A 23077-nucleotide genomic window follows, 5' to 3' on the forward strand; every position below is an offset into this window, starting at 1 on the left:
CAAAAATAAAATAAAATAAAATTAGCTGGGCATGGTGGTACACTCCTGTAGTCCCAGCTACTCGGCAGGATGAGGTGGGAGGATGACTTGAGCCTGGGAGGTGGAGGTTGCAGTGAGCTGAGATCACACCACTGCACTCCAGCCTGGGTGACAGAGAAAGACCCTACCTCAAAAAAACAAATAAATAAAAATAAGAAAATAAGAAGTGGCAACAGCACTAACGAGTGGATAAACAAAACAAGGTATATATCTGTACAATGGAATGTCATTCAGCCATAAAAAGGAATGGACTGATATAAGCTACAACATAGATGAACCTTGAAGACATTATGCTACATGAAAGAAACCAGATGCAAACGGTCACGTTTTATATTAATAGGATTCCATTTATATGAAATGTCACAAATAGGCAAATCCATTGAGACAGAAGCTAGATTAGTGTTTGCCAGGGATTGGGGAGGGGAGAATTGGGAGTGACTGCGACTGCTGGTAAGACGTTTCGTTTAGGGGAGATGGAAGTGATCTGGAATTAGCGGTGATATCTGCACATCTTTGCGAATACAGTAAAAGCACTGAATTGTACATTTTAAATGATTACGATGATTCATTTTATCTCAATAAAAGTCTAGCCACTGAATGGTACATTTTAAAATTATTAAAATGATTCATTTCATCTCAATAAAAGTCAACAGACACCAAGGATCCCTTCAGTTTGGGCTGGAGGTCAGTGTAGTTTGGGGGGTCATTGAGTGCTGAAGCAGAAAGAGTCTGGGGTCATGCAAGTCCCAGCTGCCATGTGACAAGTGAGGTAAAGGACACACCCTCTGTGCAGGTCTGAAGTCCCCTGACATTAGTAAGGGAGGGACAGCAGAGATTTCCCCTGCCACCAGGAGGCTTTTCTCAGTCCCCAGGGCAGATGGCAAGCGTATACCATGTTTGGCAGAGGCACCCCCGTGACTGTAGAGGCAATGCAGTTTGGGAGGACAGGATTGTTGTGGGGAAGAGCCAAGGGTGGACTTCAGAACACTGGTGGTGACATAAGGATGCAAAGACCTTGGACACAAAAGAGGAAACACAAACAGCGTAATCATGGAAAGATGCTCAGCCTCCCCCAGGAATGGGAAGAGTGCACACTGAAACAATGAGACAGCATTTTCCTCCAGTGAGATGCTCAAAAACAGCTTGCTAATATGAAAGGCTGGCAGGACGTGAGGAAATATGTGCTCTCATTCCACTGCTGGTGGGAGTGCGGATTGGTAGGGCCACTCTGGAGGGCAACTCGCCAGCATCTATTAAAGTGAAAAATGTGCACATCCTATGACTCAGCGATTCCAATGCCCAGCACTTATTCTAAAGAGACACTCCCACATGCACAGGGAAGTATGAGATGTTTATGCAACACCACTTAGGATCGTGCATTTTTGGGAACAACCTAAGTATTCAGGAACCAGGAGAATGGCTAAAAAGCCTCTGCACATCCATTCTCTATTTAAGAAAACGAGTAGTTCTAGAAGTATAAAATGAAATGATCTCCAAGACATATAACTGGATTAAAAGCGCAAAAAGCAAATCGTTGGATACATACTGTATATCATTTATGGAAAAAAACAAAACAAACATAAAAATACAACTGTGCCGGGGGCGATGGAGAATTGTGCCTGGCAGGCTGAGTCATGAGGCCAGTTAACAAGCCTTTCTCTATCTGCAAAAAGAAGTAATTTAAAAAGCAATATAAGAAGAACATGGGGCCGGGCGCGGTGGCTCAAGCCTGTAATCCCAGCACTTTGGGAGGCCGAGACGGGCGGACCACGAGGTCAGGAGATCAAGACCATCCTGGCTAACACGGTGAAACTCCGTCTCTACTAAAAAATACAAAAAACTAGCCGGGCAAGGTGGCGGGCGCCTGTAGTCCCAGCTACTCAGGAGGCTGAGGCAGGAGAAAGACGTAAACCTGGGAGGCGGAGCTTGCAGTGAGCTGAGATCCGGCCACTGCACTCCAGCCCGGGCGACAGAGCAAGACTCCATCTCAAAAAAAAAAAGAAGAAGAACATGGACCAGGGGCAGTGGTTCATGCCTATAATCTCAGCAGTTTGAGAGGCTGGGGTGGAAGGATGTCTTGAGGCCAGGAGTTTGAGACCAGCCTGAGAAACATAAAGAGACCCAGTCTCCACATAAAATTAAAACTTAGTCAGGCATGGTAGTGTGCACCTCCAGTCCTAGATACTCTGGAGGCTGAGGTGGGAGGATCTCTTGAGCCCAGGAGTTCGAGGCTACGGTGAGCCATGATTGTGCCACTGCACTCCAGCCTGGGTAAGAAAGCAAAGCCGTCTCTAAAAAAACAAAAAGAAGAAGAAGAACATGGAACTGCCAGACTTGGGCTATTTCATTTCCCAGAGATAATTTTTTTACCGAGTGGAGAGAAAATAGATGGTTTGTTCCTTAGGCTCTATTTCTTGCCCTGTGCTAGAATTATCGAAGCTTTGTGTAAGAGTTCCTTTAGCAAATATAGGTGGCCTGCGATGCCCCAAATAAGAGAGGAAAAGACAAAGGCAGATGTTACTGCTGTCAGTCATCTCAGATATGGAAAAGAGAGGCAGCCCCTTGCCAGGGAGAAGGAAGAGCCAGATGCTGGGCATGAGGCACTCTCCTACCTCCCCTAAGACAGGGGTCGCCCTTGCTCTGAAAAATTCAAGCAGAGAATCCTCAGGAGGAGTGGGGCCAAGAAATCAGAGTGAGAAATATTTGATTATTGCTTAATAACGTTTTACGTAGAAAATAAAATAATTTTTTAAAACAGGCTGGCCAGGCGCGGTGGCTCACGCCTGTAATCCCAGCACTTTGGGAGGCCGAGGCAGGTAGATCACGAGGTCAGGAGATTTAGACCATCCTGGCCAATGTGGTGAAACCCCGTCTCTACTAAAAATACAAAAATTAGCTGGGCGTGGTGGCAGGCGCCTGTAATTCCAGCTACTTGGGAGGTTGAGGCAGGAGAATCGCTTGAACTCGGGAGGCAGAGGTTGCAGTGAGGCGAGATCATGCCATTGCACTCCAACCTGGTGACAGAGCAAGACTCCGTCTCAAAAAACAAAAACAAAAACAAGCAAACAAAAAAAAAAAACAGGCCGGGCGCAGTGGCTCACGCCTGTAATCCCAGCACTTTAGGAGGGCGAGACGGGCAGATCACCTGACGTCAGGAGTTCAAGACCAGCCTGACCAACATGGTGCAACCCTATGTCTACTAAAACAACAAAAATTACCCAGGTGTGGTGGCAGGCGCCTGTAATCCCAGCTACTCGGGAGGCTGAGACAGGAGAATCACTTGAACCCAAGAGGTGGAGGCTACAGTGAGCTGAGATCATGCCATTGCCCTCCAGCCTGGACAAGAGCAAGACTCCACTTCAAAAAATAAGAAGGAAAGAAAATAATTTTTAAAAACATACAATATGCCTAGCACGGTGGCTCATGCCTGTAATCCCAGCACTGTGGGAGGCTGAGACAGTTGGATCAATTGAGATCAGGTGCCTGGCCAACATGGTGAAACCCCATCTCTACTAAAAATACAAGAATTAGCTGGGTGTGGTGGTGCACACCTGTGGTCCCAGCTGCTTGGGTGGCTGAGGCAGGAGAATCACTTGAACCCAGGAAGTGAAGACTGCAGTGAGCTGAGAATGTGCCACTGCACTCCAGCCTTGGCAACAGAGGGAGACTCAGTTAAAAAAACAAACAAACAAACAAAAACACACACACACACACCCGCACAACAACACACATAACTTTTTTGTCTGGGAAAGTTCTGGAAGAATACTCAATAATCTGAAAATAGTGCTTACCCTAAGGAGGTAGGAAGAGGACCAGGGATTGGGGGAGGAGACTGATCAAAGGAAACCTGAGTCTTATCTATAATTTTCCATTTTTATTTTCACCTCCAACTTTTAAAATATAATTTGTACTTTTTATTGTGAACTAAGATATGCAAAATCGTACATGAAAATAACACATTGAAAACTCACGTTAAGATCAGAACATTAGCAGAACCTTAGAAGCGCCCTGATCACACCTTCCCTCCTCACCCGCAGAGGCAGCTCTGGCTTGTGTCTATCACTTCCTCACTTTCCTTTCTAGTTCTACCATCTGTGTGCACCCTGAACAACAAACTGTTTCGTTTTGCCTGTTTTTGAACTTTATATATGGAATCGTATGTACTTTTCTATGCCTTGCTTCTGTGTGTGTGTGCAATATCACTTAACATGCTTTTTCTATCTACTTATTTATTTATATGTGGTAAAATATACATAAAATTTACCATTTAAGCCATGTTTAAATGTACAATTCGGGGGGCATTAAGTACATTCACGATGTACAATATTATATTTTTGAGACTCATGAAAATTAATCTACATGGCTAGATGCAGGTGGTTCATATTCATTCCTCTAAAGTACTACATTGTGTGAATATTCCACTGGGTGAATATACAACAATTTATTATTCAGCTACTGTTCTCTCCCTCCCTCCCTCCCTCCCTCCCTCCCTTCCTTCCTTCCTTCCTTCCTTCCTTCCTTCCTTCCTTCCTTCCCCCCCCTCCCTTCCTTCCTTCCTTTTCTTCTCTTTTTCTTTTCCTTCCTTCCTTCTTTTCTTCCTTTCTTTTGCAGTGGCGCGATCTCAGCTCACTGCAACCTCCACCTTTCAGCTACAAGCTATTCTTATGCCTCAGCCTCCAGAGTAGCTGGGACTACAGGCATGTGCCACCACACCACACACACCACACACACTAATTTTTGTATTTTTAGTGAAGATGGGGTTTTGCCATGTAGCCCAAGCTGGTCTCAAACTCCTAGGCTCAAGCCACCTGCCTGCCTCAGCCTCTCAAAGTGCTGGGATTACAGGTGTGAGCCACCACACCGGCTTTCTTTCTTTCTTTCTTTTTCTTTTGGAATTACAAACAGTAGTGCTTGAATCTTTTTGCATATGTCTCCTGGGGCACAGGTACAAGCATTCTTAGTGCATTTACTTACTGATGAAAATGATGGATTTTGCTGGTTTAATTTTTCATAAGGAGGTGATATGAATATTGTTTTTATCATTAAATTTCAATTTTAAAAAGGAAGAGAAACAAGTTGGGAGGGGCTCATAGAGTGAAAGGGCAGGGAACGGTCTATGAGACCAGAAGCAGACAGGCAGGAAGGGCGGCTGAGCCATGCCTGCAGGCTGATCGTGGAAGGTGCTGCGAGTACACAGTCGGATCAGCGCAGGAACTGAGCACCTTTGAGGCGAGCACTCTATAAGGGCTCGTCAGCAGTCGACTGGGGTTCAGGAGACCTGGGTTCTCTCCCAGCTGTGCCACACAGCTGCCTCCGCAGCCCGTGGTTCTGATAGATGTAGAGTGAGAGGGTAAAGCCGAAGGTCGGAATCATTTTCCAGCCCTGCTGGCTTGAAATCCTAAGCCGGCTGGAGCAGTAAGATGGGGGATCCCCACAGGAGCTTCTACCTAGAAGCCAGGAGGAGGGGACAGGATCCAGAAAGGAAAGAACTCTGTCTCTCCAAGACCCAAAAAATAACTAAAAGTAATGACGGGGCCTCACCCCGGTAAGTCAGCAGTGGTGGTGCGGTGGTAAATGTTAACAGCCAGCTTTCGGGGTGGGAAGCCCTTGATCTATGGCATTGGTGATGTATGTGGTTGGAAGTATTCCTACTATGGCCAACTGGCCAATTTCAAGCTACCAACAAGTAACCTCACAAAATTCCTGAAAATGTAAGCATCCGGCTTTGGCGAGGCAGTGCTAGCGGGCTCCAGCACAGCCTAGGAGCAAGCTGCCCTCAGAGCTCAGGCTCAGACACCACACCAGAGACTAGCAGGGGAAACAAAGGTCTTAGGTGCCTCTCAGGGGTCACAGTCATGAGGCTCAGAAACAGCTGTGGGAAGTGGGGCCTGCCTCCCTCCCCAACACAGGGAAGATCACTAGACTGGCTCCATGAGCCATTTACCTCACCCGGAATGGTGGCTCATACCTGTAATGCCAGCATTTTGGGAGGCAAAGGTGGGCAGATCACTTGAGCTCAAGAGTTCGAGACCAGCCTGGGAAACATGGTGAAACTCCATCTCTACAAAAAATACAAAAATTAGCTGGGCGTGCCGGGCGCGGTGGTTCATGCCTGTAATCCCAGCACTTTGGGAGGCCAAGGCTGGTGGATCACCTGATGTCAGGAGTTTGAGACCAGCCTGACCAACATGGAGAAACCTCGTCTCTACTAAAAATACCAAATTAGCCGGGCGTGGTGGTGCATGCCTGTAATCCCAGCTACTCTGGAGGCTGAGGCTGGAGAATCGCTTGAACCCAGGAGGCGGAGGTTGCAGTGAGCAGAGACTGCGCCATTGCACTCCAGCCTGGGCAACAAGAGCGAAACTCCGTCTCAAGGCCGGGCGCGGTGGCTCAAGCCTGTAATCCCAGCACTTTGGGAGGCCGAGACGGGCGGATCACGAGGTCAGGAAATCGAGACCATCCTGGCTAACACGGTGAAACCCCGTCTCTATTAAGAAATACAAAAAACTAGCCGGGCGAGGTGGCGGGCGCCTGTAGTCCCAGCTACTCGGGAGGCTGAGGCCGGAGAATGGCGTAAACCCGGGAGGCGGAGCTTGCAGTGAGCTGAGATCCAGCCACTGCACTCCAGCCTGGGCGACAGAGCGAGACTCCGTCTCAAAAAAAAAAAAAAAAAAAAAAAGAAACTCCGTCTCAAAAAAATAGCTGGGCTTGTTGGTGCATGCCTATAGTCACAGATATTTCGGGGGCTGAAGCAGGAGGACTGCTTGTGTTCAGAAGGTCGAGGCTACAGTGAGCCGAGATGGTGCCACCGCACTCCAGCCTGGGTGACAGCACGAGACGCTGTTTCAAAAAAAAAAAAAAGCAAGTAGAAAATGCCAGGGGCAGTTGGGCACAGTGGCTCACACCTGTAATCCCAATACTTTGGGAGGCCAAGGCAGGTGGATCACCTGAGGTCAGGAGTTCGAGACCAGCCTGGCCAACATGGTGAAACCCCGTCTCTACTAAAACTACAAAAATTAGCCGGATGTACTGGTAGATGCCTGTAATCCCAGCTACTCGGGAGGCTGAGGCAGGAGAATCACTTGAACCAGGGGGGCAGAGGTTGCAGTGAACAACCACTTCACTCTAGCCTGGGCGAAAGCGAGACTCGTCTCAAAAAAAAGAAAAAAAAGGCCAGGCATGGTGGCTTATGCTTGTAATCCTAGCACTTTGGGAGGCCAAGGCTCCCAAAGGATCCCAAGGATCACCTGAGGTCAGGAGTTCAAGACCAGCCTGGCCAACATGGTGTAACCCCATCTCTACTAAGAATACAAAAATTAGCTGGGCGTGACAGTGCATGCCTGTGATCCCAGCTACTCGGGAGGCTGAGACAGGAGAATCGCTTGAACTGGGAGGTGGAGGTTGCAGTGAGCCAAGATCTTGCCACTGCACTCCAGCCTGGGTGGCAGAGTGAGACTCCATCTCAAAAAAAGAAAGAAAAAATGCCAGGGGCCCAGGACCCTACTGTGAGAGGAAACGTCCCCTGTCGCCTTGTGAAATCATGATTCTTCGTGATAAAGAACCGAGTATGAATAATACATACAGAGCAGACATATCGCCTATGCACAGCTTGTTCAATTTAGTGAGTCGTTCTGTCTCTTTCACACTCCTTTGGTTTAGTTCCCAGGTTAACTAGCTGTTCCCTCAACCCTATGCCTTGGGACTTGCAGCCTCGAATACCGAGGAGGAGAGAGGAGGAATGAATATCTATTGAGTACCCAAACAAGACAAGGCCAGACATTTCATTTATATTGTTACCCTTAATTGTCCCAACATATGGCAAAGTGCATGACACTATCCTCAAGCAGACGAGGACTCAGTCGAGAGGTTGTGGGACATGCTGGACATGATGCGAGTAGTAGCTGGCAGAGAGGTATTTGGACCACCAGTCTGTCTGGTTCTGAAAGTCAAGCTCTCTCCACCTACCCCAGGATCCTCCTGTCTCAGTGGGTTTGGGCCCCTGAACCACCCTTCAGTTCCAGGTCAAGAATGCTCCCTTCATAGCGACGTCTTTCCCTCAATGCTTCTCCCCTTGCCTGGTATCTGAGAAATTCCTTTTTTTGGTCTTGCCCTTCCCTGGTTACATAGACTGAGAGTCAGAAAACCTCAGTAGTCAGCACTCAAACCTCACACCTATCAATTTACATAATGTCTGATTTCAGAAATTAGCTTTATCTCAGACCAAAATTAATCCTCTAAATCACAGATCACATAAAATCACAAGCGTGACAAGTCCTAAAAAAGAAAATGTGGCCAGGCTCACACCTTGTAATCCCAGCACTTCAGGAGGCAAAGGTGGGAGGATTGCTTGAGCCCAGGAATTCAAGACCAGCCTGGGCAACATAGCAAGACCTTGTCTCTACAAAAAAATAACAAATAAAAAAAATTAGCCAAGTGTGGTCCCAGCTACTCAAGCGGCTGAGGCAAGAGGATTGCTCGAGCCCAGGAGACCGAGGCTGCATTGAGCTATGTTGCCACTGCACTCCAACCTAGGCAACACAGCGAGACCCTGTCTCAAACAAACAAAAAAAAGCATAACTACAGGTCTATGCTCGGCCAGGTATGGGGGTTAGATTTATATTACCCACATGGTTGGAAAACTTCCTTTGTCCCCAAGAAAATAACATGAAAACTGGTCTCAAGTCAGTGACATCCCTGGGGTGTCTGACAAAAGCAAATGCAAAAACACTGAAGGGACATGTCCTCAACCCAGCCACCAAGGAGGCCCACAGAAAAAGCCTGTTGAATATGCACTTTCTTTCCCTCCCTCTCTTTAATGGAGATGGGGTCACACTCTGTCACCAGCACTGGAGTACAATGGGGTCTCACTATGTTGCCCAGGCTGGTCTCAAACTCCTGACCTCAGGCCATCCTCCTGCCTCAGCCTCCCCAAGTGCTGAGATTACAGGTGTGAGCCACTGTGGTGGGCTTGAAGATGCACTCTTGATTCAAAATTAGAAAACACACCTGAAACAGTTTCACCTAGAGAAACTTTTTCATCTAAGTCAGTCATAAAAATCAAATATTTGTGCTTAGACTCAGATCACTATATATAAAGTGTCGAGGAAAGTTTTTTTAAAAATAATAAAACACATTAAATCATATTGCTCTTACTAAATATATTACTATTAATGTTTTATTGTAGAAAATTTTGTTACCTATTAATGTTTTAATGAGAGCAACTAGATCTTTTATGTTGCAAATAAGTAAATGCAATATCTTTAAATATTGTTTTTCCTATCCTTATCTCATTCTTTTTATTTTTATTATTTTGTTGCTGTTGCCCACACTGGTCTCAAACTCCTGAGCTCAAGCAATCCTCCCACATCAGCTTCCCAAAGTGCTGGGATTACAGGCATGAGCCACTGCATGTAGCCAATCTCATCCTTTTTATGTTTCTATATGTGATCATGTAATTCTACCTCATCCTTTAGAATGTCTACATATTCTTTTTCTTTTTTTTTTTCGAGATGGAGTCTCGCTCTGTCGCCCAGGCTGGAGTGCAGTGGCACAATCTCGGCTCACTGCAAGCTCCAGCCCCCAGGTTCATGCCATTCTCCTGACTCAGCCTCCCGAGTAGCTGGGACTACAAGCACCCGCCACCACGCCCGGCTAATTTTTTTTTTTTTTTTTTGTATTTTTAGTAGAGACGGGGTTTCACCATATTAGCCAGGATGGTCTCGATCTCCTGACCTCGTGATCCACCTGTCTTAGCCTCCCAAAGTGCTGGGATTACAGGCGTGAGCCACCGCACCCGGCCTAGAATGTCTACATATTCTTATATAGAACCTATTTGAGTATATAATATATGATTAACGTATTTAAAATATTGTGGGGAGTCGAACCAGCGTCGCCGCAGCGGTGTGGCTGGAGAGCGAGCAATTCCTGACGGAACTGACCAGACTCTTCTGGAAGTGCCGAACGACGGGCAGCGTCTATACCACCTTGAAGAAGTAGGATGGTTGAACCAAACCCGTTTCAAAGAAGGGTTCTGCGGAGGGCTGTGAGTCCTCAGACAACAAGTGTCTGTTAACAGCTACCGATGGGAAAAAGCAGGGGAGCGCTGTGGTGGACTCCAAGGAAGTGAATACATTTCAGATGGCTTATTCAAACCTACCGAGAGCTAACATGGATGGGCTGAGAAGAGGGACAAAAAGAACGAAAGGAAGAAGACCAAAGCAGCAGTAAAGGGCACAAATTCCCTGCTTTCACCAATTAACCACGGAATTGCTATTTTTTCCTTTGGTTTTTACTTTTGGCCACATAGCTAGGTTTCTGGTTCCCCCACAGTAGGTGTTTTCACATAAGATTAGGGTCCTTTTGGAAAGAATAGTTGCGATGTTTGCAGGGTAGTTGTGGTAAGAATCTAGTTTATTTTACATTTGGCTAATTGGTCTGTGCTGCATGGTTATATACTCCTGGATTATAGATTAAAGGTCTCTGTAGTCATCTTTGTGAAGAGCAAGCTATCATTAAACATGTCTGTTTATCAAAAAATAAATAAATAAAATAAAATATTGTTTACTTTGGGATACATGCTGAAAATCATTTTATTGATAGGGTACAAAAAAAAAAAGCAGAGACCACTGAATTAGAAATAGACATTTTTTCAGGCACAGATGGAACACTTACAACCACATACTAAGCTATAGAGCAAATCTCAAACAAATGCCAGAGGATTCATATGTATTCGTTTTCTACAGCTGCTATAACAAATTACCACAAACTTAGTAGTTGAAAACAGCCCAAATGTATTATGTTACAGCTCTACAGGTCAGAAGTCTAAAACGGGCCTCAGCAGGCTACAATCAGTGTTGGCAGGTGCAACTGCCCCTGGAGGGTCTAGGGTCAATTCCGTCTCCTTGCTCCTTCCAGCTTCTAGAGGCCGCCCACATACCGAGGCTCATGGCCCTCTTCTTCCAGCTTCAAGGTCAACAACATCATTGATCCTTCTCATGCAGCTGCCTCTCTGGTGCTCTCTCCTCTGCCTCTCTTTTCCACTTACAGGGATCTTTGTGATTACACTGGATCTACTTGGATAATGCAGAATAATCACCCATCTCAAGGCCAACCTGGATTCCATCTGCAGCCTTAACTCCCCTTTGCCATGTAACTTAACATGCAGTTCCAGCGGCACAGATGTCCTCGGGAGGCCAACGTTCTGCTTGCCATGCTACACAGACAGACTGAGTGCTCTGGCCACAATAAATTTAAAATTAAAATAATAAACAAGGAAAAGTTAAGCCCCACAGATACAGAAAAATTTTAATGCATTTATAAATGAAATATAGGTAAAAATAAATAATAACGGGAAAAGTAAATCAACAACAATAAAAAAATATATAGCAAAGCTTATGAGATGTAGCTAAAGTAGATCTTCTAGGGAAGTTTATAGTCTTAAATGCATATATTAGAAAAGAAGAAATTTCTAAATTAATTAAGCATCCAATAAATTATATAAAGAATGGCAAAGTATGCCGGGTACAGTGGCTCACTTCTGTAATCCCAACACTTTGGAAGGCCAAGGTGGGTAGATCACTTGAGGTGAAGAGTTCGAGACCAGCCTGACCAACATGGCGAAACCTCATCTCTACTAACAATACAAAAATTATCCAGGTGTGGTGGTGCACATCTGCAATCCCAGCTACTCAGGAGGCTGAGGCAGGAGAATCACTTGACCTCAGAGGAGGAGGGTGCAGTGAGCCAAGATCACACCACTACACTCCAGCCTGGGCGACAGAGCGAGACTGCCAAAAAAAAAAAAAAAAAAAAAAAAACAACAGTGAAACACCTACACACAAGCAAATCAAATTCTACCAGGCTTTCAAGGAACAGATTATCCCTATTATATATAATCTGTATATTAAAAAAATTAAAAATGGCACTTAAAAAACAAGTGGTCAAAGCAAGGAAAATAGAATGGTGTCACAGAAACCAAGGAAAGTAACAATTATCATGTAGGTAGCGAGCTGCCAGATCCCACATCTCTGTTAAACTTTGCTTCCTGGATGAGGCACTCCCGACCCCTTAAATCCCCCTATTAGGGGTATAACACCTACATTGCACCCCGACTCTCTCCTTCATAGCAATAATGACCATTACTAACAAATTTTAATTTTGGTTTATTTGGGGGGTTTTGTGAGATGAGGTCTTGCTCTGTCACCCAGGCTTGAGTGCAGTGGCATGATCATGGCTCACTATAGCCTCGACCTCCTGGGCTCAAGTGATCCTCCCATCTCAGCCTCCGGAGCAGCTGGGACCGCAGGCTCGTGCCACCACACCCAGTTAATTTATTTTTATTATGTGCAGAGGCAGGGTGTCACTCTGTTGCCCAGGCTGGTCTTAAACTCCTGGGCTCAAGCAATCCTTCCGCCTTGGCCTCCCAACGTGACTGGGATTACAGGTGTGAGCCACCTCACCTGGCCAGTTTTACATTTGTCTTTGAGATCATATGATCAATGTCTGACTCTCACACTGGTGTGTCAACTCCATCAGGGCAGAAACCACATATGTCTGTTTTTCATCTTTGTGCCCCATTACTTAGCTGGTTCCTAACACAAAATGGATGTGCGGAAAACGCTCGTCAAATGAATGAGGAGGTCTAAAGGGCCTTGAGCCCTCTGACATTTCCATCTTATCATTGTGGACAGAGCCGCTACGGCACAAAGCTGAGCTGGACCATCCAATATTGAGCCAGTGCCTTATGTGCTAGGAGACACTGGGAGCTGTGCTGGGCTTCTGAGGAGTGGGCAGAGGCTGGAACCCACAGTTGGTCAGTCCCCCATGTCACCCAGAGTGGGGAGGTGCAGAAATGAAAATTATGGAGTTACAAGACCCAGAACCTCATTAATGAGCTTAATTCACTGTCCCGCGCGGGCCTCTCAAAGCCTTGCTGGGAAGGAGGCTTTAAGGTAGTGGGGGCAGTGGTGCCAGTGGTGGTCATCAAAGAAAGTGGGAACTGGGGAGGAAGGAATGGGGAGCAAGGGACAAAGAAGGCCAGACAAACTCAGAGCTTCAGGTGATGAGACTCAGGAACCCTAAGTCAGGAACAGTGACTGCAGACATCTTTGTCCCATAACAGAACTTCCTCCTAAGCAAAAGTCTTGCAGAGACTGGTCCTGCTGAGCGCTTTAACAGGTTATGAATTCATAAAAATTGGAGAAAAAAGAAAAGGTCTGCCACATGTAATAGCCTTCTGTTTAGAGCTGGTTTAGAGGAAACTTTAAGCAAGTCTTGAATCCTACACTTCGGGCTTGAGGCAGGGTACAGGTAAGACAACAGACAGGAGACATGGAGGCAAGAACCAGACTTCAGCTGAAAGAGAAATCAGAGCCAGAGGTGGCCACAAGAACACCCAACCTACTGGAACTTGTGCAGGTGGACAGCCTGCAGAGGACCTGCCCTGAGTGGGGAGCAAGGAGCATCTTATCTAGATTTCAAGGAGCAGGGTGCCCCTGGCAGACATCTAGGCTACAGTCACTGGGCCAGGTGGAGGGTTGGTGAGGCCCTCTCAAAAGTCATGAGACGGCCAGGTGCAGTGGCTCACGCCTGAAATCCCAGCACTTTGGGAGGCAGAGGCAGGCGGATCACAAGGTCAGGAGATCGAGACCATCCTGGCTAACATGGTGAAACCCTGTTTCTTGCAGTGAGCTGAGATCGCACCACTGCACTCCAGCCTGGATGACAGAGTGAGACTCCGTCTCAAAAAAACAAACAAAAAAGTCATGAGAGGCCGGGCGCAGTGGCTCACGCTTGTAATCCCAGCACTTTGGGAAGCCAAGGAGGGTGGATCACTTGAGGCCAGGAGTTTGAGACTAGCCTGGCCAACATGGGAAAACCCTGTCTCTACTAAAATACAAAAAATTAGCCAGGCATGGTGGCCGGTGCCTGTAATCCCAGCTATCGGGAGGCTGATGTATAAGAATCGCTTGAACCTAGAAGGCAAAACCTGCAGTGAGCCGAGATCATGCCACTGCACTCCAGCCCTGGGCAACAGTGGGAGACCCTGCCTCAAAAAAAAAAAAAAAAGAACGAAAAAAAAAGGTCATGAGAGTCCTCAGAGTTCTCAAGAAGGGCTTCTGTGGGCCTGTTTCTGGAAAGGAAAGAAAAGTGGGGAGCTGTTGAGAAAATACCATATATTTTTATGCCCCAGCCAGGCACGGGGGAGAGGTTGACCCCAAAAGAGAAAGTGGTTGTGTGAGATTTCAAGGAAGATGTCAGTGGGCTGCATCCCAGGGCCTGTAGACAAAAGGAAGGGCCCAGCCAGGCGTGATGGCTCATGCCTGTAATCCCAGCACTTTGGGAGGCCAAGGCGGGCAGATCACCTGAGGCTAGGTGTTCCAGTCCAGCCTGGTCAACATGATAAAACCCCATCCCTACTAAAAATACAAAAAATAAGCTGGGTGCCGTGGCTGTCCCCTGTAATCCCAGCACTTTGGGAGGCTGAGGTGGGCAGATCAACTTGAGGCCAGCCTGACCAACATGGCGAAACCCCATCTCTACTAAAAATACAAAAATTAGCTGAGCGTGGTGGTGTGCACCTGTCGTCCCAGTTACTCGGGAGGCTGAGGCATGAGAATTGCTTGAGCCTGGGAGATGGAGGCTGCAGTGAGCTTAGATCGCATCATTGCACTCCAACCTGGAGTTGGAGTGACAGAGCGAGATGGGGAGAAAAAAAGAAAGGAAGGTTCCATCCAGGGAGCCAGCCTAGGATGGGGAAGGTTCACCAGAAGTGGATGCAAAGAGTGCTGGAGATGAGCTCATTCTATTTGCCAGGAAAGAAAAAGGTCCAGAAACCTGGCTTTCCTCCTCTTGGCCAAGGCCCTCCAGGAGAGCCAGGCAGACCCTGCTCCTGCTCTGACCCCCTGGAGAAGCGGTATGTAGAAGAGAGAGGCGATGGACTTTGGTCCAGAGGACAGAGGCCTTAGGCGAGTGAGCAGTTCCCAGTCGAGTTCGTGGCTAGGCTCAGCGAACTCCAAGTCCCTGCTTGACAAGTCTCTTCCTAAAGGTCCCCAGTTCCTCATGATTCTTCTGAGGGTCTCGTCCATCCTCCCAGGGCCTGCTGTCAGCTAGCCACCCCACTGCCCCATGCCTGCGGTGAAGACATTTACCACAACCTGGAAATGGCGGGTGACAGAAAAGTCCTCAGGGCCACAGCACTCTGTGCTGGGAATTCAGGTGCCCTGCCTGATGGTGAAAAGGGTGGTTTTGCATAAACAGCTCTCTGAATCACACCCAGATGTGGCTTCCGACTTGAGTGGACCCCCATGAAGAGCTGCAGAGGGGCCTGGGAAAAGACAAGAGAATGGAGAAAATGAAGAGAAAGGAAACTACAGAGTGAGACAGAGAACAGATCTGACAGGTGTGACCACAGCAGTGTGACATTTATGAGCGGTGTGGAAACAACGGCAAAGCCCCTGAATGAAAAACTTCCTGGGGAAATAAGCCACTCCGCGTCTCGGTTGCCGAGGAAAGAGTGGAGGTTGCTGACCCATGTGTGCCCCCATGACTCAAAGAGGGAAAAGTCTAGCTGTTTCCGATATCCCGAAATCAGTCTTGCTGGAAGAACTGGGAAAATAAAAAAGAGATGACCTCCGTAGGAAGCTACCTTTAATCCCGACTGCCCAAGGCTGGGAGAGAAGACACCCCAGGTGATCCAGGACACCAGTGACTGACACAGCCAGAGGTGGGAAGGGGAGGATAAAGATGGCACAAAGGTGAGGAGTGAGCAAGGGTCTGAGAGGGAAGGCCATGCGGGCAGGAGGTGGCACCCACATCAGAGGCTGACGTGAGGATTAAAGGAGAGCATAGGTGATCTGCAACAGTGACAGGAGAGAGGCAGCGCTACGCCCCTTGCTTGCAGTTCTGAGCATTCTGTAGCCAACTCATTTGGCCATCAAACCAGACCTCAATTGAGACAAGGCTATTTAAGCTTCCTCCCAGTCGGTGTAAATATTCAGTAGTTTTGCTGCAGAAATGTTGTGTTTGATTATGAGGCTACCCCAACTCCCCGAGGGTGTTTTGTGGTGCTAGTTTCTGCATAAACCTGAAAAATTCTGAATTCTAATACTTATCTGACCCCCAAAGTTTCAGATAAGAGCTTGTGGACCTGTGCTCAATTCTGGCTCTCGTTCCTTCTTTCAGCTGTTGTCTGTGAAAGGAGGGATGCAGGTATGGGAGACAGGAGACACGCGAATTCATTGGTAAACTGTGGACGGGCGGGGTGTGGGGGGATAATGTGGGCACCTTTGTGCACAAGTGCATATGGAGAGGAGGAGTGGGAGACTGTGTGTCCATCACCTTTTTGTAAAAGAAGCAGGAGTCAGTGGGCTACATGCTTCATGAGCAGGAGAGGCGGAAACCAAGGGAGGCTCATGTGTTGGAGGAGGCATGTTTGAAGAGCAGCAGGTCTGACAGTTTGCTCTTTAATACTCTCCCCAGCACACGGAAGGGGAAGGGGGTGGAGGTTGCTGCTGTGAGAAAAAAAAAAAAAAAGCAGCCACAATAGAGCTTCTGCCGTCAAAGGTTGGCTTACCACCTAAAGCAGCCGCTGCCCAGGGGGTGCAAAGAAGAGACAGCAGCGCCCAGCTTGGAGGTGCTAACTCCAGAGGCCGGCGTCAGCAACTGGGCACAGAAAGGCGCTCCCTGGGCAGGAACCATGGCACGGCCACATCCCTGGTGGCTGTGCTTTCTGGGGACCCTGGTGGGGCTCTCAGCTACTCCAGCCCCCAAGAGCTGCCCAGAGAGGCACTACTGGGCTCAGGGAAAACTGTGCTGCCAGATGTGTGAGCCAGGTAAGAGGGGGCCTTGGCAAGGGCCAGGTGAGTGGTGAAAGAGAGAGGACTGGGGTTGATACAGTAAATAGGCACAGGGTGAGACTGAGCTCAAGCAAGGAGGGAAATCCTGCAGCTGTGGGGAGGCACCACCTTCCAGGGGGCAGAGAACTAGCCCTTCTCAAGCCTTGATTCCTTACCCTCTCCTCCCAGGAACATTCCTTGTGAAGGACTGTGACCAGCACAGAAAGGCTGCTCAGTGTCATCCTTGCGTACCAGGGGTCTCCTTCTCTCCAGACCACCACACCCGGCCTCACTGTGAGAGCTGTCGGCACTGTAACTCTGGTGAGGTGGGCAAAGGTATAGGTGGGGACACTGGACAAGCATTTGGGGGAGCAAGGCTGGTGATGGGTTTGAGAGTGCAAGGAGGATGAGGGGTTCAAAGCTTCAGCCTTCTTCAAGGCTCACAGCAAGTGGAGCCAATGCTGGGAAATGGGGTACCCTAGGTGGGGCATGAATTAATGTGGGCAGAAATCTAGTATTTCAGGGAAAGGGATAAATAGAATTTGAGGGATTGGTGAGAATGGGTCTATGGATAGGATCAAGACAATAAAATGAGAGAAGTGGCTCTATGACCCCAGATTTCAGGCAAGTAACGCCCAACCAATAAACTGGCTGTGTTCCCAGAGTCCACATGTATAGGTTGGCCATGGGGAATTTGGAATACATCTTTCTAAGGAGATAACAAAATAACCCAATAGGTAACAACTTTTTTTGCACAAAAGCCAATTTGAGAAAATGAGTATGTATGTGGCCTGTGTTTTTATCTTATAGTTCAAAAAAAAAGATTTTTTAAACTAAGAAGTATAATATCTGCAGTTGTGCTTATGAATGCTGTTATTATTTCTCCATCTTTGCTACAATTTCAGAAACTACAGCCAGTATACACTAGAATAGCAGGCTTTAAAGTGGCCCCTTTGAACAAATGTTCTCTAGCAAGACACCTTTTAGAACTAGGCAACTGTAACTATTAAACTACCTACTTGCAAAATGTGTTTGGTGTCACTGGGTCTGTTGGTACTTGGTTTTGTTTTGTTTAAAGACAAGGTCTAGCTCTGTCACCCAGGCTGGAGTGCAGTGGTGCAATCATAGCTCCCCACAGCCTTGAACTCCTGGGCTCAAGCAATCTTCTTGTCTCAGCCTCTCAAAGTGCCAGGATTACAGGTGTGACTACAGAGACTGGTTCTGTAAAAACAAAAACAAAAACCAAGGCTGGATGTGGTGGCTCACGCCTATAATCCCAGCACTTGGGAGGCCAAGGCAGAAGGATATTTGTATTTTTTGTAGAGACTTGAGCCCAGGAGTTCGAGACCAGCTGGGCAACACAGAAAGACCTTGTCTCTAAAAAAATTGGCTGGTTGTGGTAGTGCACCTGTAGTCCCAGCTGCTTGGGAGGCCGAGGTGGGAAGATCACTTGAGCCCGGGAGGTCCAGGCTGATCAACCACTGTACTCCAGCCTGGGTAACAGAGCAAAACCCTTTGTCACACACATACAAGAAAAGCCGATGCAATGGCTCACACTTGTAATCCCAGCACTTTAGGAGGCCAAGGCAGGCGATCCCTTGAGCCCAGGAGTTCAAGAACAGCCTGGGCAACATGGCAAAACGCTGTCTCTACTAAAAATACAAAAAGTTAGCCGAGCGTGGTGGCGCGAACCTGTAGTCCCAGCTACTCAGAAGGCTGAAGTGAGAAGATCATGTGAGCCCAGGAAGTAGAGGCTGCAGTGAGCCGTGACTGTACCACTGCACTCCGGCTTGGGTGACAGAGTGAGCAGAGTGAGACCCTGTTTCCAAAAAAGAAAAAAGAAAATAAAAGCTTTTCCATTGCAAATCAACCAAAGAGGAACTTCTTTAATACACAAGAAATATTCTTCAGTCTACTTAACTTAAAAATGTACCTGTAGTAGATGCTTTCCTCTTGGCAGCGGCCCCTGCAGGGTTGGAATTTTTCCAGTCAAAACCTCCCTACTCACTCTGCAGACCCTTCCTGAAGGTCTTTGCCCCATACTGAGCCCATCTTCAGTCCCTTCACTTGTTCCAGACTAGCCCAATCCATGACCCTTCTCTGGGAGCTCAGCCAATAGATCCCAAAGTACCGCAGCGGCACCTGGCTGCAGCAGGACCCCAGGAGATTGCAGCCAGGGGTGAGAAGATGGGCAGGCTGAATGAGTTTGGCCCTCTCTGGGCCTTAGTGCTGGCATCTGTGAGATGAGGACATGCCTGAAGTCAGCCTGGAATTTTGAGCCCAGGTTGTACCTGCTAAATAGAACTCCCAGGTCTCCAGATATTCCCCACTGAAACAATAGCACCTCATTGTCTTAACCCTCCCCAGCCCCTTCTTAACCCTTCCATTTCCCTTTTAGCGGAGACTCTTGTCATCACTCCTCCCTACCACCAGTGCTCTGTCCCAGGCTTCCTCATTCTTCCCTTGCAGGTCCTTATCCAACGTGCCTCATAATTCCTAGGAAGCCACAAGGAAACCAAATTCTAGTAGCAACTCAGAGTCAGCATTCATTAGGAGGTCACAGGGCCATAAGGATGCCAAGAAGGAATTTGTCCCTCTCCTAGTCCTGACAAAAGGCATAAGTAGAATAAAATTGTTAGGTTTGGTTATGACCTTTGACATCCTCCCTTTGAAATCCTCCCTTTCTGCACCCCTCTTCCACCTGTCAGGGCTCCTAGGACTCCCCGAGTCCCCACAAGCATCTGCCCTAAGGCCCACCAGGCTTCCTTGCAGCCTGTCCCACATCTGGGTGTCACTGCCTTCCTCTGAATCACCCTCCTCTCAACCCAGTTGCCAGCAAGCCCAGCCCAGCCCAGCTAGTGCCGTACCACCCCTACTCCCAGGATAACTGATTAACAGCCAACCACCCAACATCAGACCCCTACACTTGAGCAAAATGTATATTTTAAAGGCAAATTCTCACGCCTATAATCCCAGCACTTTGGGAGGCCAAGGTGGATGGATCACGAGGTGAGGAGATTGAGAACACCCTAGCTAACACAGTGAAACCCCGTCTCTACTAAAAATACAAAAAATTAGCCAGGCGTGGTGGCACGTACCTGTAATCCCAGCTACTAGGGAGGCTGAGGCAGGAAAATCACTTGAACTCAGGAGGCGGAGGTTGCAATGAGCCAAGATCGTGCCACTGCACTCCACCCCGGGCGACAAAGCAACACTCCGTCAAACAAACAAACAAAATGCTTAGCAACTGTAATCAAGTAACTATTTATTATTTATTTATTTTACTGTATTCACAGGTTGTGCAGCCATCAACACTATCTAATTCTATAACATTTTCATCACTCCAAAGAAACCCATACCCCTTAGCAATTACTCCCCATTTCTACCCCCCAACCACCCCCATCCCCATCCCCAGCCCCTGGAAATTCCTAACATACTTTATTGTTGGTGGTGTTTGAGACAGGATCTCACTCTGTCACCCAGGCTGGAGCACAGTGTCATGATCTCAGCTCACTGCAACCTCTGCCTCCTGGGCTCAAGCAATCCTCCCACCTCAGCCTCCCCAGTAGCTGGGCCTACAGGTGTGTGCCACCACGTCCAGCTAATTTTTCTATTTTTTGTAGAGATGGGGTTTCACTATGTTGGCCAGGCTGGTCTCAAACTCCTGAGCTCAAACAATCCACCCACCTCAACCTCCCAAAGTGCTGGGATTACAGGCATGAGCCACTGCACCTGGCTATTTTCTTTCTTTCTTTTCTTTTTTTTTTTTTGACGGAGTTTCACTCTGTTGCCCAGGCTGGAGTGCAGTGGTGCGATCTCCGCTCACTGCAACTTCCACCTCCCAGGTTCAAGCAATTCCCTGCTTCACCCAGCTATTTTCTATTTCTTGATCTGGTGCTGGTTATGCCTGTAAGCCAGATTTGTACAAATTCTTAAGCTTTACACTATTGCGTGCCTCTCTGTATGTATATTATACTTCAATTAAAAGTTATTAAAGTATTGGGGCCAAGCACAGTGGCTTATGCCTATAATCCCAGCACTTTGGGAGGCTGAGGCTGGTGCATCACCTGAGGTCAGGAGTTTAAGACCAGCCTGGCCAATACTGTGAAACCCTGTTGCTACTAAAAATACAAAAAATTACCTGGGTGTGGTGACACGCGCCTGTAATCCCAGCTACTTGGGATGCTGAGGCAGGAGAATGGCTTGAACCCAGGAGGTGGAGGTTGCAGTGAGCCGAGGTCACACCACTGCACTCCAGCCTGGGCAACAAGCGCGAGACTCCATCTCAAAAAAATAAAAAAATAAAAAATAAAAAAAGTGTCAGAGAGTGCAAGAGAAAGTTATATAAGCTCTTTCTACTTTTCATGGTTCCTATGTCTGAACCCACGAATCTTCCTTCTGAAAGGTCCAACTTTCTTCTTTAATAACAATAATAATGGCAAAGGCACTGGGGGACAGTGAGCCAAGGGGAGGCCTTTGCAGGGGTGGGAATGGAAAGGGAAGCACGTCCCTACAGGTGGGCCTGGGATGGGGGCTGGGGAATGAAGCAAGTGGACCTTGAAGGTCTCCACAGGTCTGAGTGTCCTATGCTTTCTGGTCCTCCTCTTTCCCCAGGTCTTCTCATTCGCAACTGCACCATCACTGCCAACGCTGTGTGTGCCTGTCGCAATGGCTGGCAGTGCAGGGACAAGGAGTGTACTGAGTGTGATCCTCCTCCAAACCCTTCACTGACCACTTGGCCGTCTCAGGCCCTGAGCCCACACCCTCAGCCCACCCACTTACCTTATGTCAATGGTAAGTTCCAGGCAACTCTCTGTGCCATCACATGGGGTAGGGGTGACACCCCAACCAGCACTCCCCACTCCTACCCCTGGATAAGGTCAGCCTGTTTCTGCCTTCTCATCCCATTGAGCGCCTCTCAGGCCTTTAGATGTGCCCTATGGGGTTCCCTGCTGCTACTCATTCTGTCTCTGTTTTTCCAGAGATGCTGGAGGCCAGAACAGCAGGGCACATGCAGACTCTGGCTGACTTCAGGCACCGGCCTGCCCGGACTCTCTCTACCCACTGGCCACGTGAGTTTTCTCCTTAATCCCCACTGCTAGAGAGAATGCACACAGGAGGGGCCAGGAGGGAAGCCAGACAGAAAGCTCCTTGGAGTAGGGATAAGAGGAGGGGAAAAAGCAGAGTCCACCACTTAGCAGAGGAGTTGGCTAACGGTGGGGGGGTGGGAGAGAAGAAGATGGGGGAAAGGGGACAGACAAGGTGACAGGAGGGCTGGGCTGAGGGAGCCAAGGGCTAGACCCTCCCCTAACCCCTGTGTGTCCCCTCCTATCACAGCCCAAAGATCCCTGTGCAGCTCAGATTTTATTCGTATCTTTGTGATCTTCTCCGGAATGTTTCTTGTTTTCACCCTGGCCGGAACCCTGTTCCTCCATCAACAAAGGAAATATAGATCAAGTAAGAGACAGAATACAGGTCTCCGGTCCTGCCCTTGCACCACACCCCAACAGCTCAGCCCCACTGCCCACGCCTGGAATCTCACTGAAACCCACCAGTTCCACTTCACCAGCCTTGGTCCTAGCCCTTCTCTCCCCTTAGCTGGCGTGCTCCTGACACCCCTCCCCCAAGCACACCTGCCTCTGCCCATCTCCTTCTCCCGTCTCCCCCTGCCCCCACTGCTGGCCAAGACTCATCAGATCTCCTTCTGCAGACAAAGGAGAAAGTCCCATGGAGCCTGCAGAGCCTTGTCCTTACAGCTGCCCCAGGGAGGAGGAAGGCAGCACCATCCCCATCCAAGAGGATTACCGAAAACCGGAGCCCGCCTCCTCCCCGTGAGCCAGCACCTGCCGGAGCTGCACTACAGCCCTGGCCTCCACCCCACCCCGCCGGCCATCCAAGGGAGAATGAGACCTGGCAGCCACCACTGCAGTCCCATCCTCTTGTCAGGGCCCTTTCCTGTGTACACGTGACAGAGTGCCTTTTCGAGACTGCCAGGGAAGAGGACAAACACGGATGAGGTGGAGAGTGGGAAGCAGGAGCCCAGCCAGCTACGCCTGCGCTGCAGGAGGGCGGGGCTCTGGTTGTAAAACACACTTCCTGCTGCGAAAGACCCATATGCTACAAGACGGACAAAATAAAGTGCCAGATGACCACCCTGCAGCTCTCCAGCTTCCTCTCTGAAATTCCAGTCCCCAAACCCAGGC

The 23077-nt window shown here is 48.3% G+C and overlaps 1 protein-coding gene across 3 annotated transcripts; it reads left to right on the forward strand.

Moving 5' to 3' along the window:
• Positions 1 to 16484: 16484 nt before the first annotated feature.
• Positions 16485 to 23033, forward strand: CD27 (CD27 molecule). 3 transcript variants are annotated; one of them, XM_003905849.5, is made up of 6 exons: positions 16485 to 16871; positions 17064 to 17195; positions 21489 to 21668; positions 21857 to 21946; positions 22212 to 22331; positions 22585 to 23033. In XM_003905849.5, the coding sequence occupies exons 1-6, from the start codon at positions 16736 to 16738 to the stop codon at positions 22707 to 22709; spliced, it is 783 nt and encodes a 260-aa protein (XP_003905898.1). In that variant the 5' UTR covers positions 16485 to 16735; the 3' UTR covers positions 22710 to 23033. The 3 variants fall into 3 exon arrangements, with proteins under 3 accessions (XP_003905898.1, XP_021777634.1, XP_009178302.1); XM_009180038.4 differs by having other exon boundaries at positions 16562 to 16871; positions 17064 to 17210; XM_021921942.2 differs by lacking the exon at positions 17064 to 17195 and having other exon boundaries at positions 16559 to 16871.
• Positions 23034 to 23077: the final 44 nt, after the last annotated feature.

This window comes from Papio anubis, chromosome 9, assembly GCF_008728515.1.
Source record: "Papio anubis isolate 15944 chromosome 9, Panubis1.0, whole genome shotgun sequence".
NCBI classification, from domain to species: domain Eukaryota; kingdom Metazoa; phylum Chordata; class Mammalia; order Primates; family Cercopithecidae; genus Papio; species Papio anubis.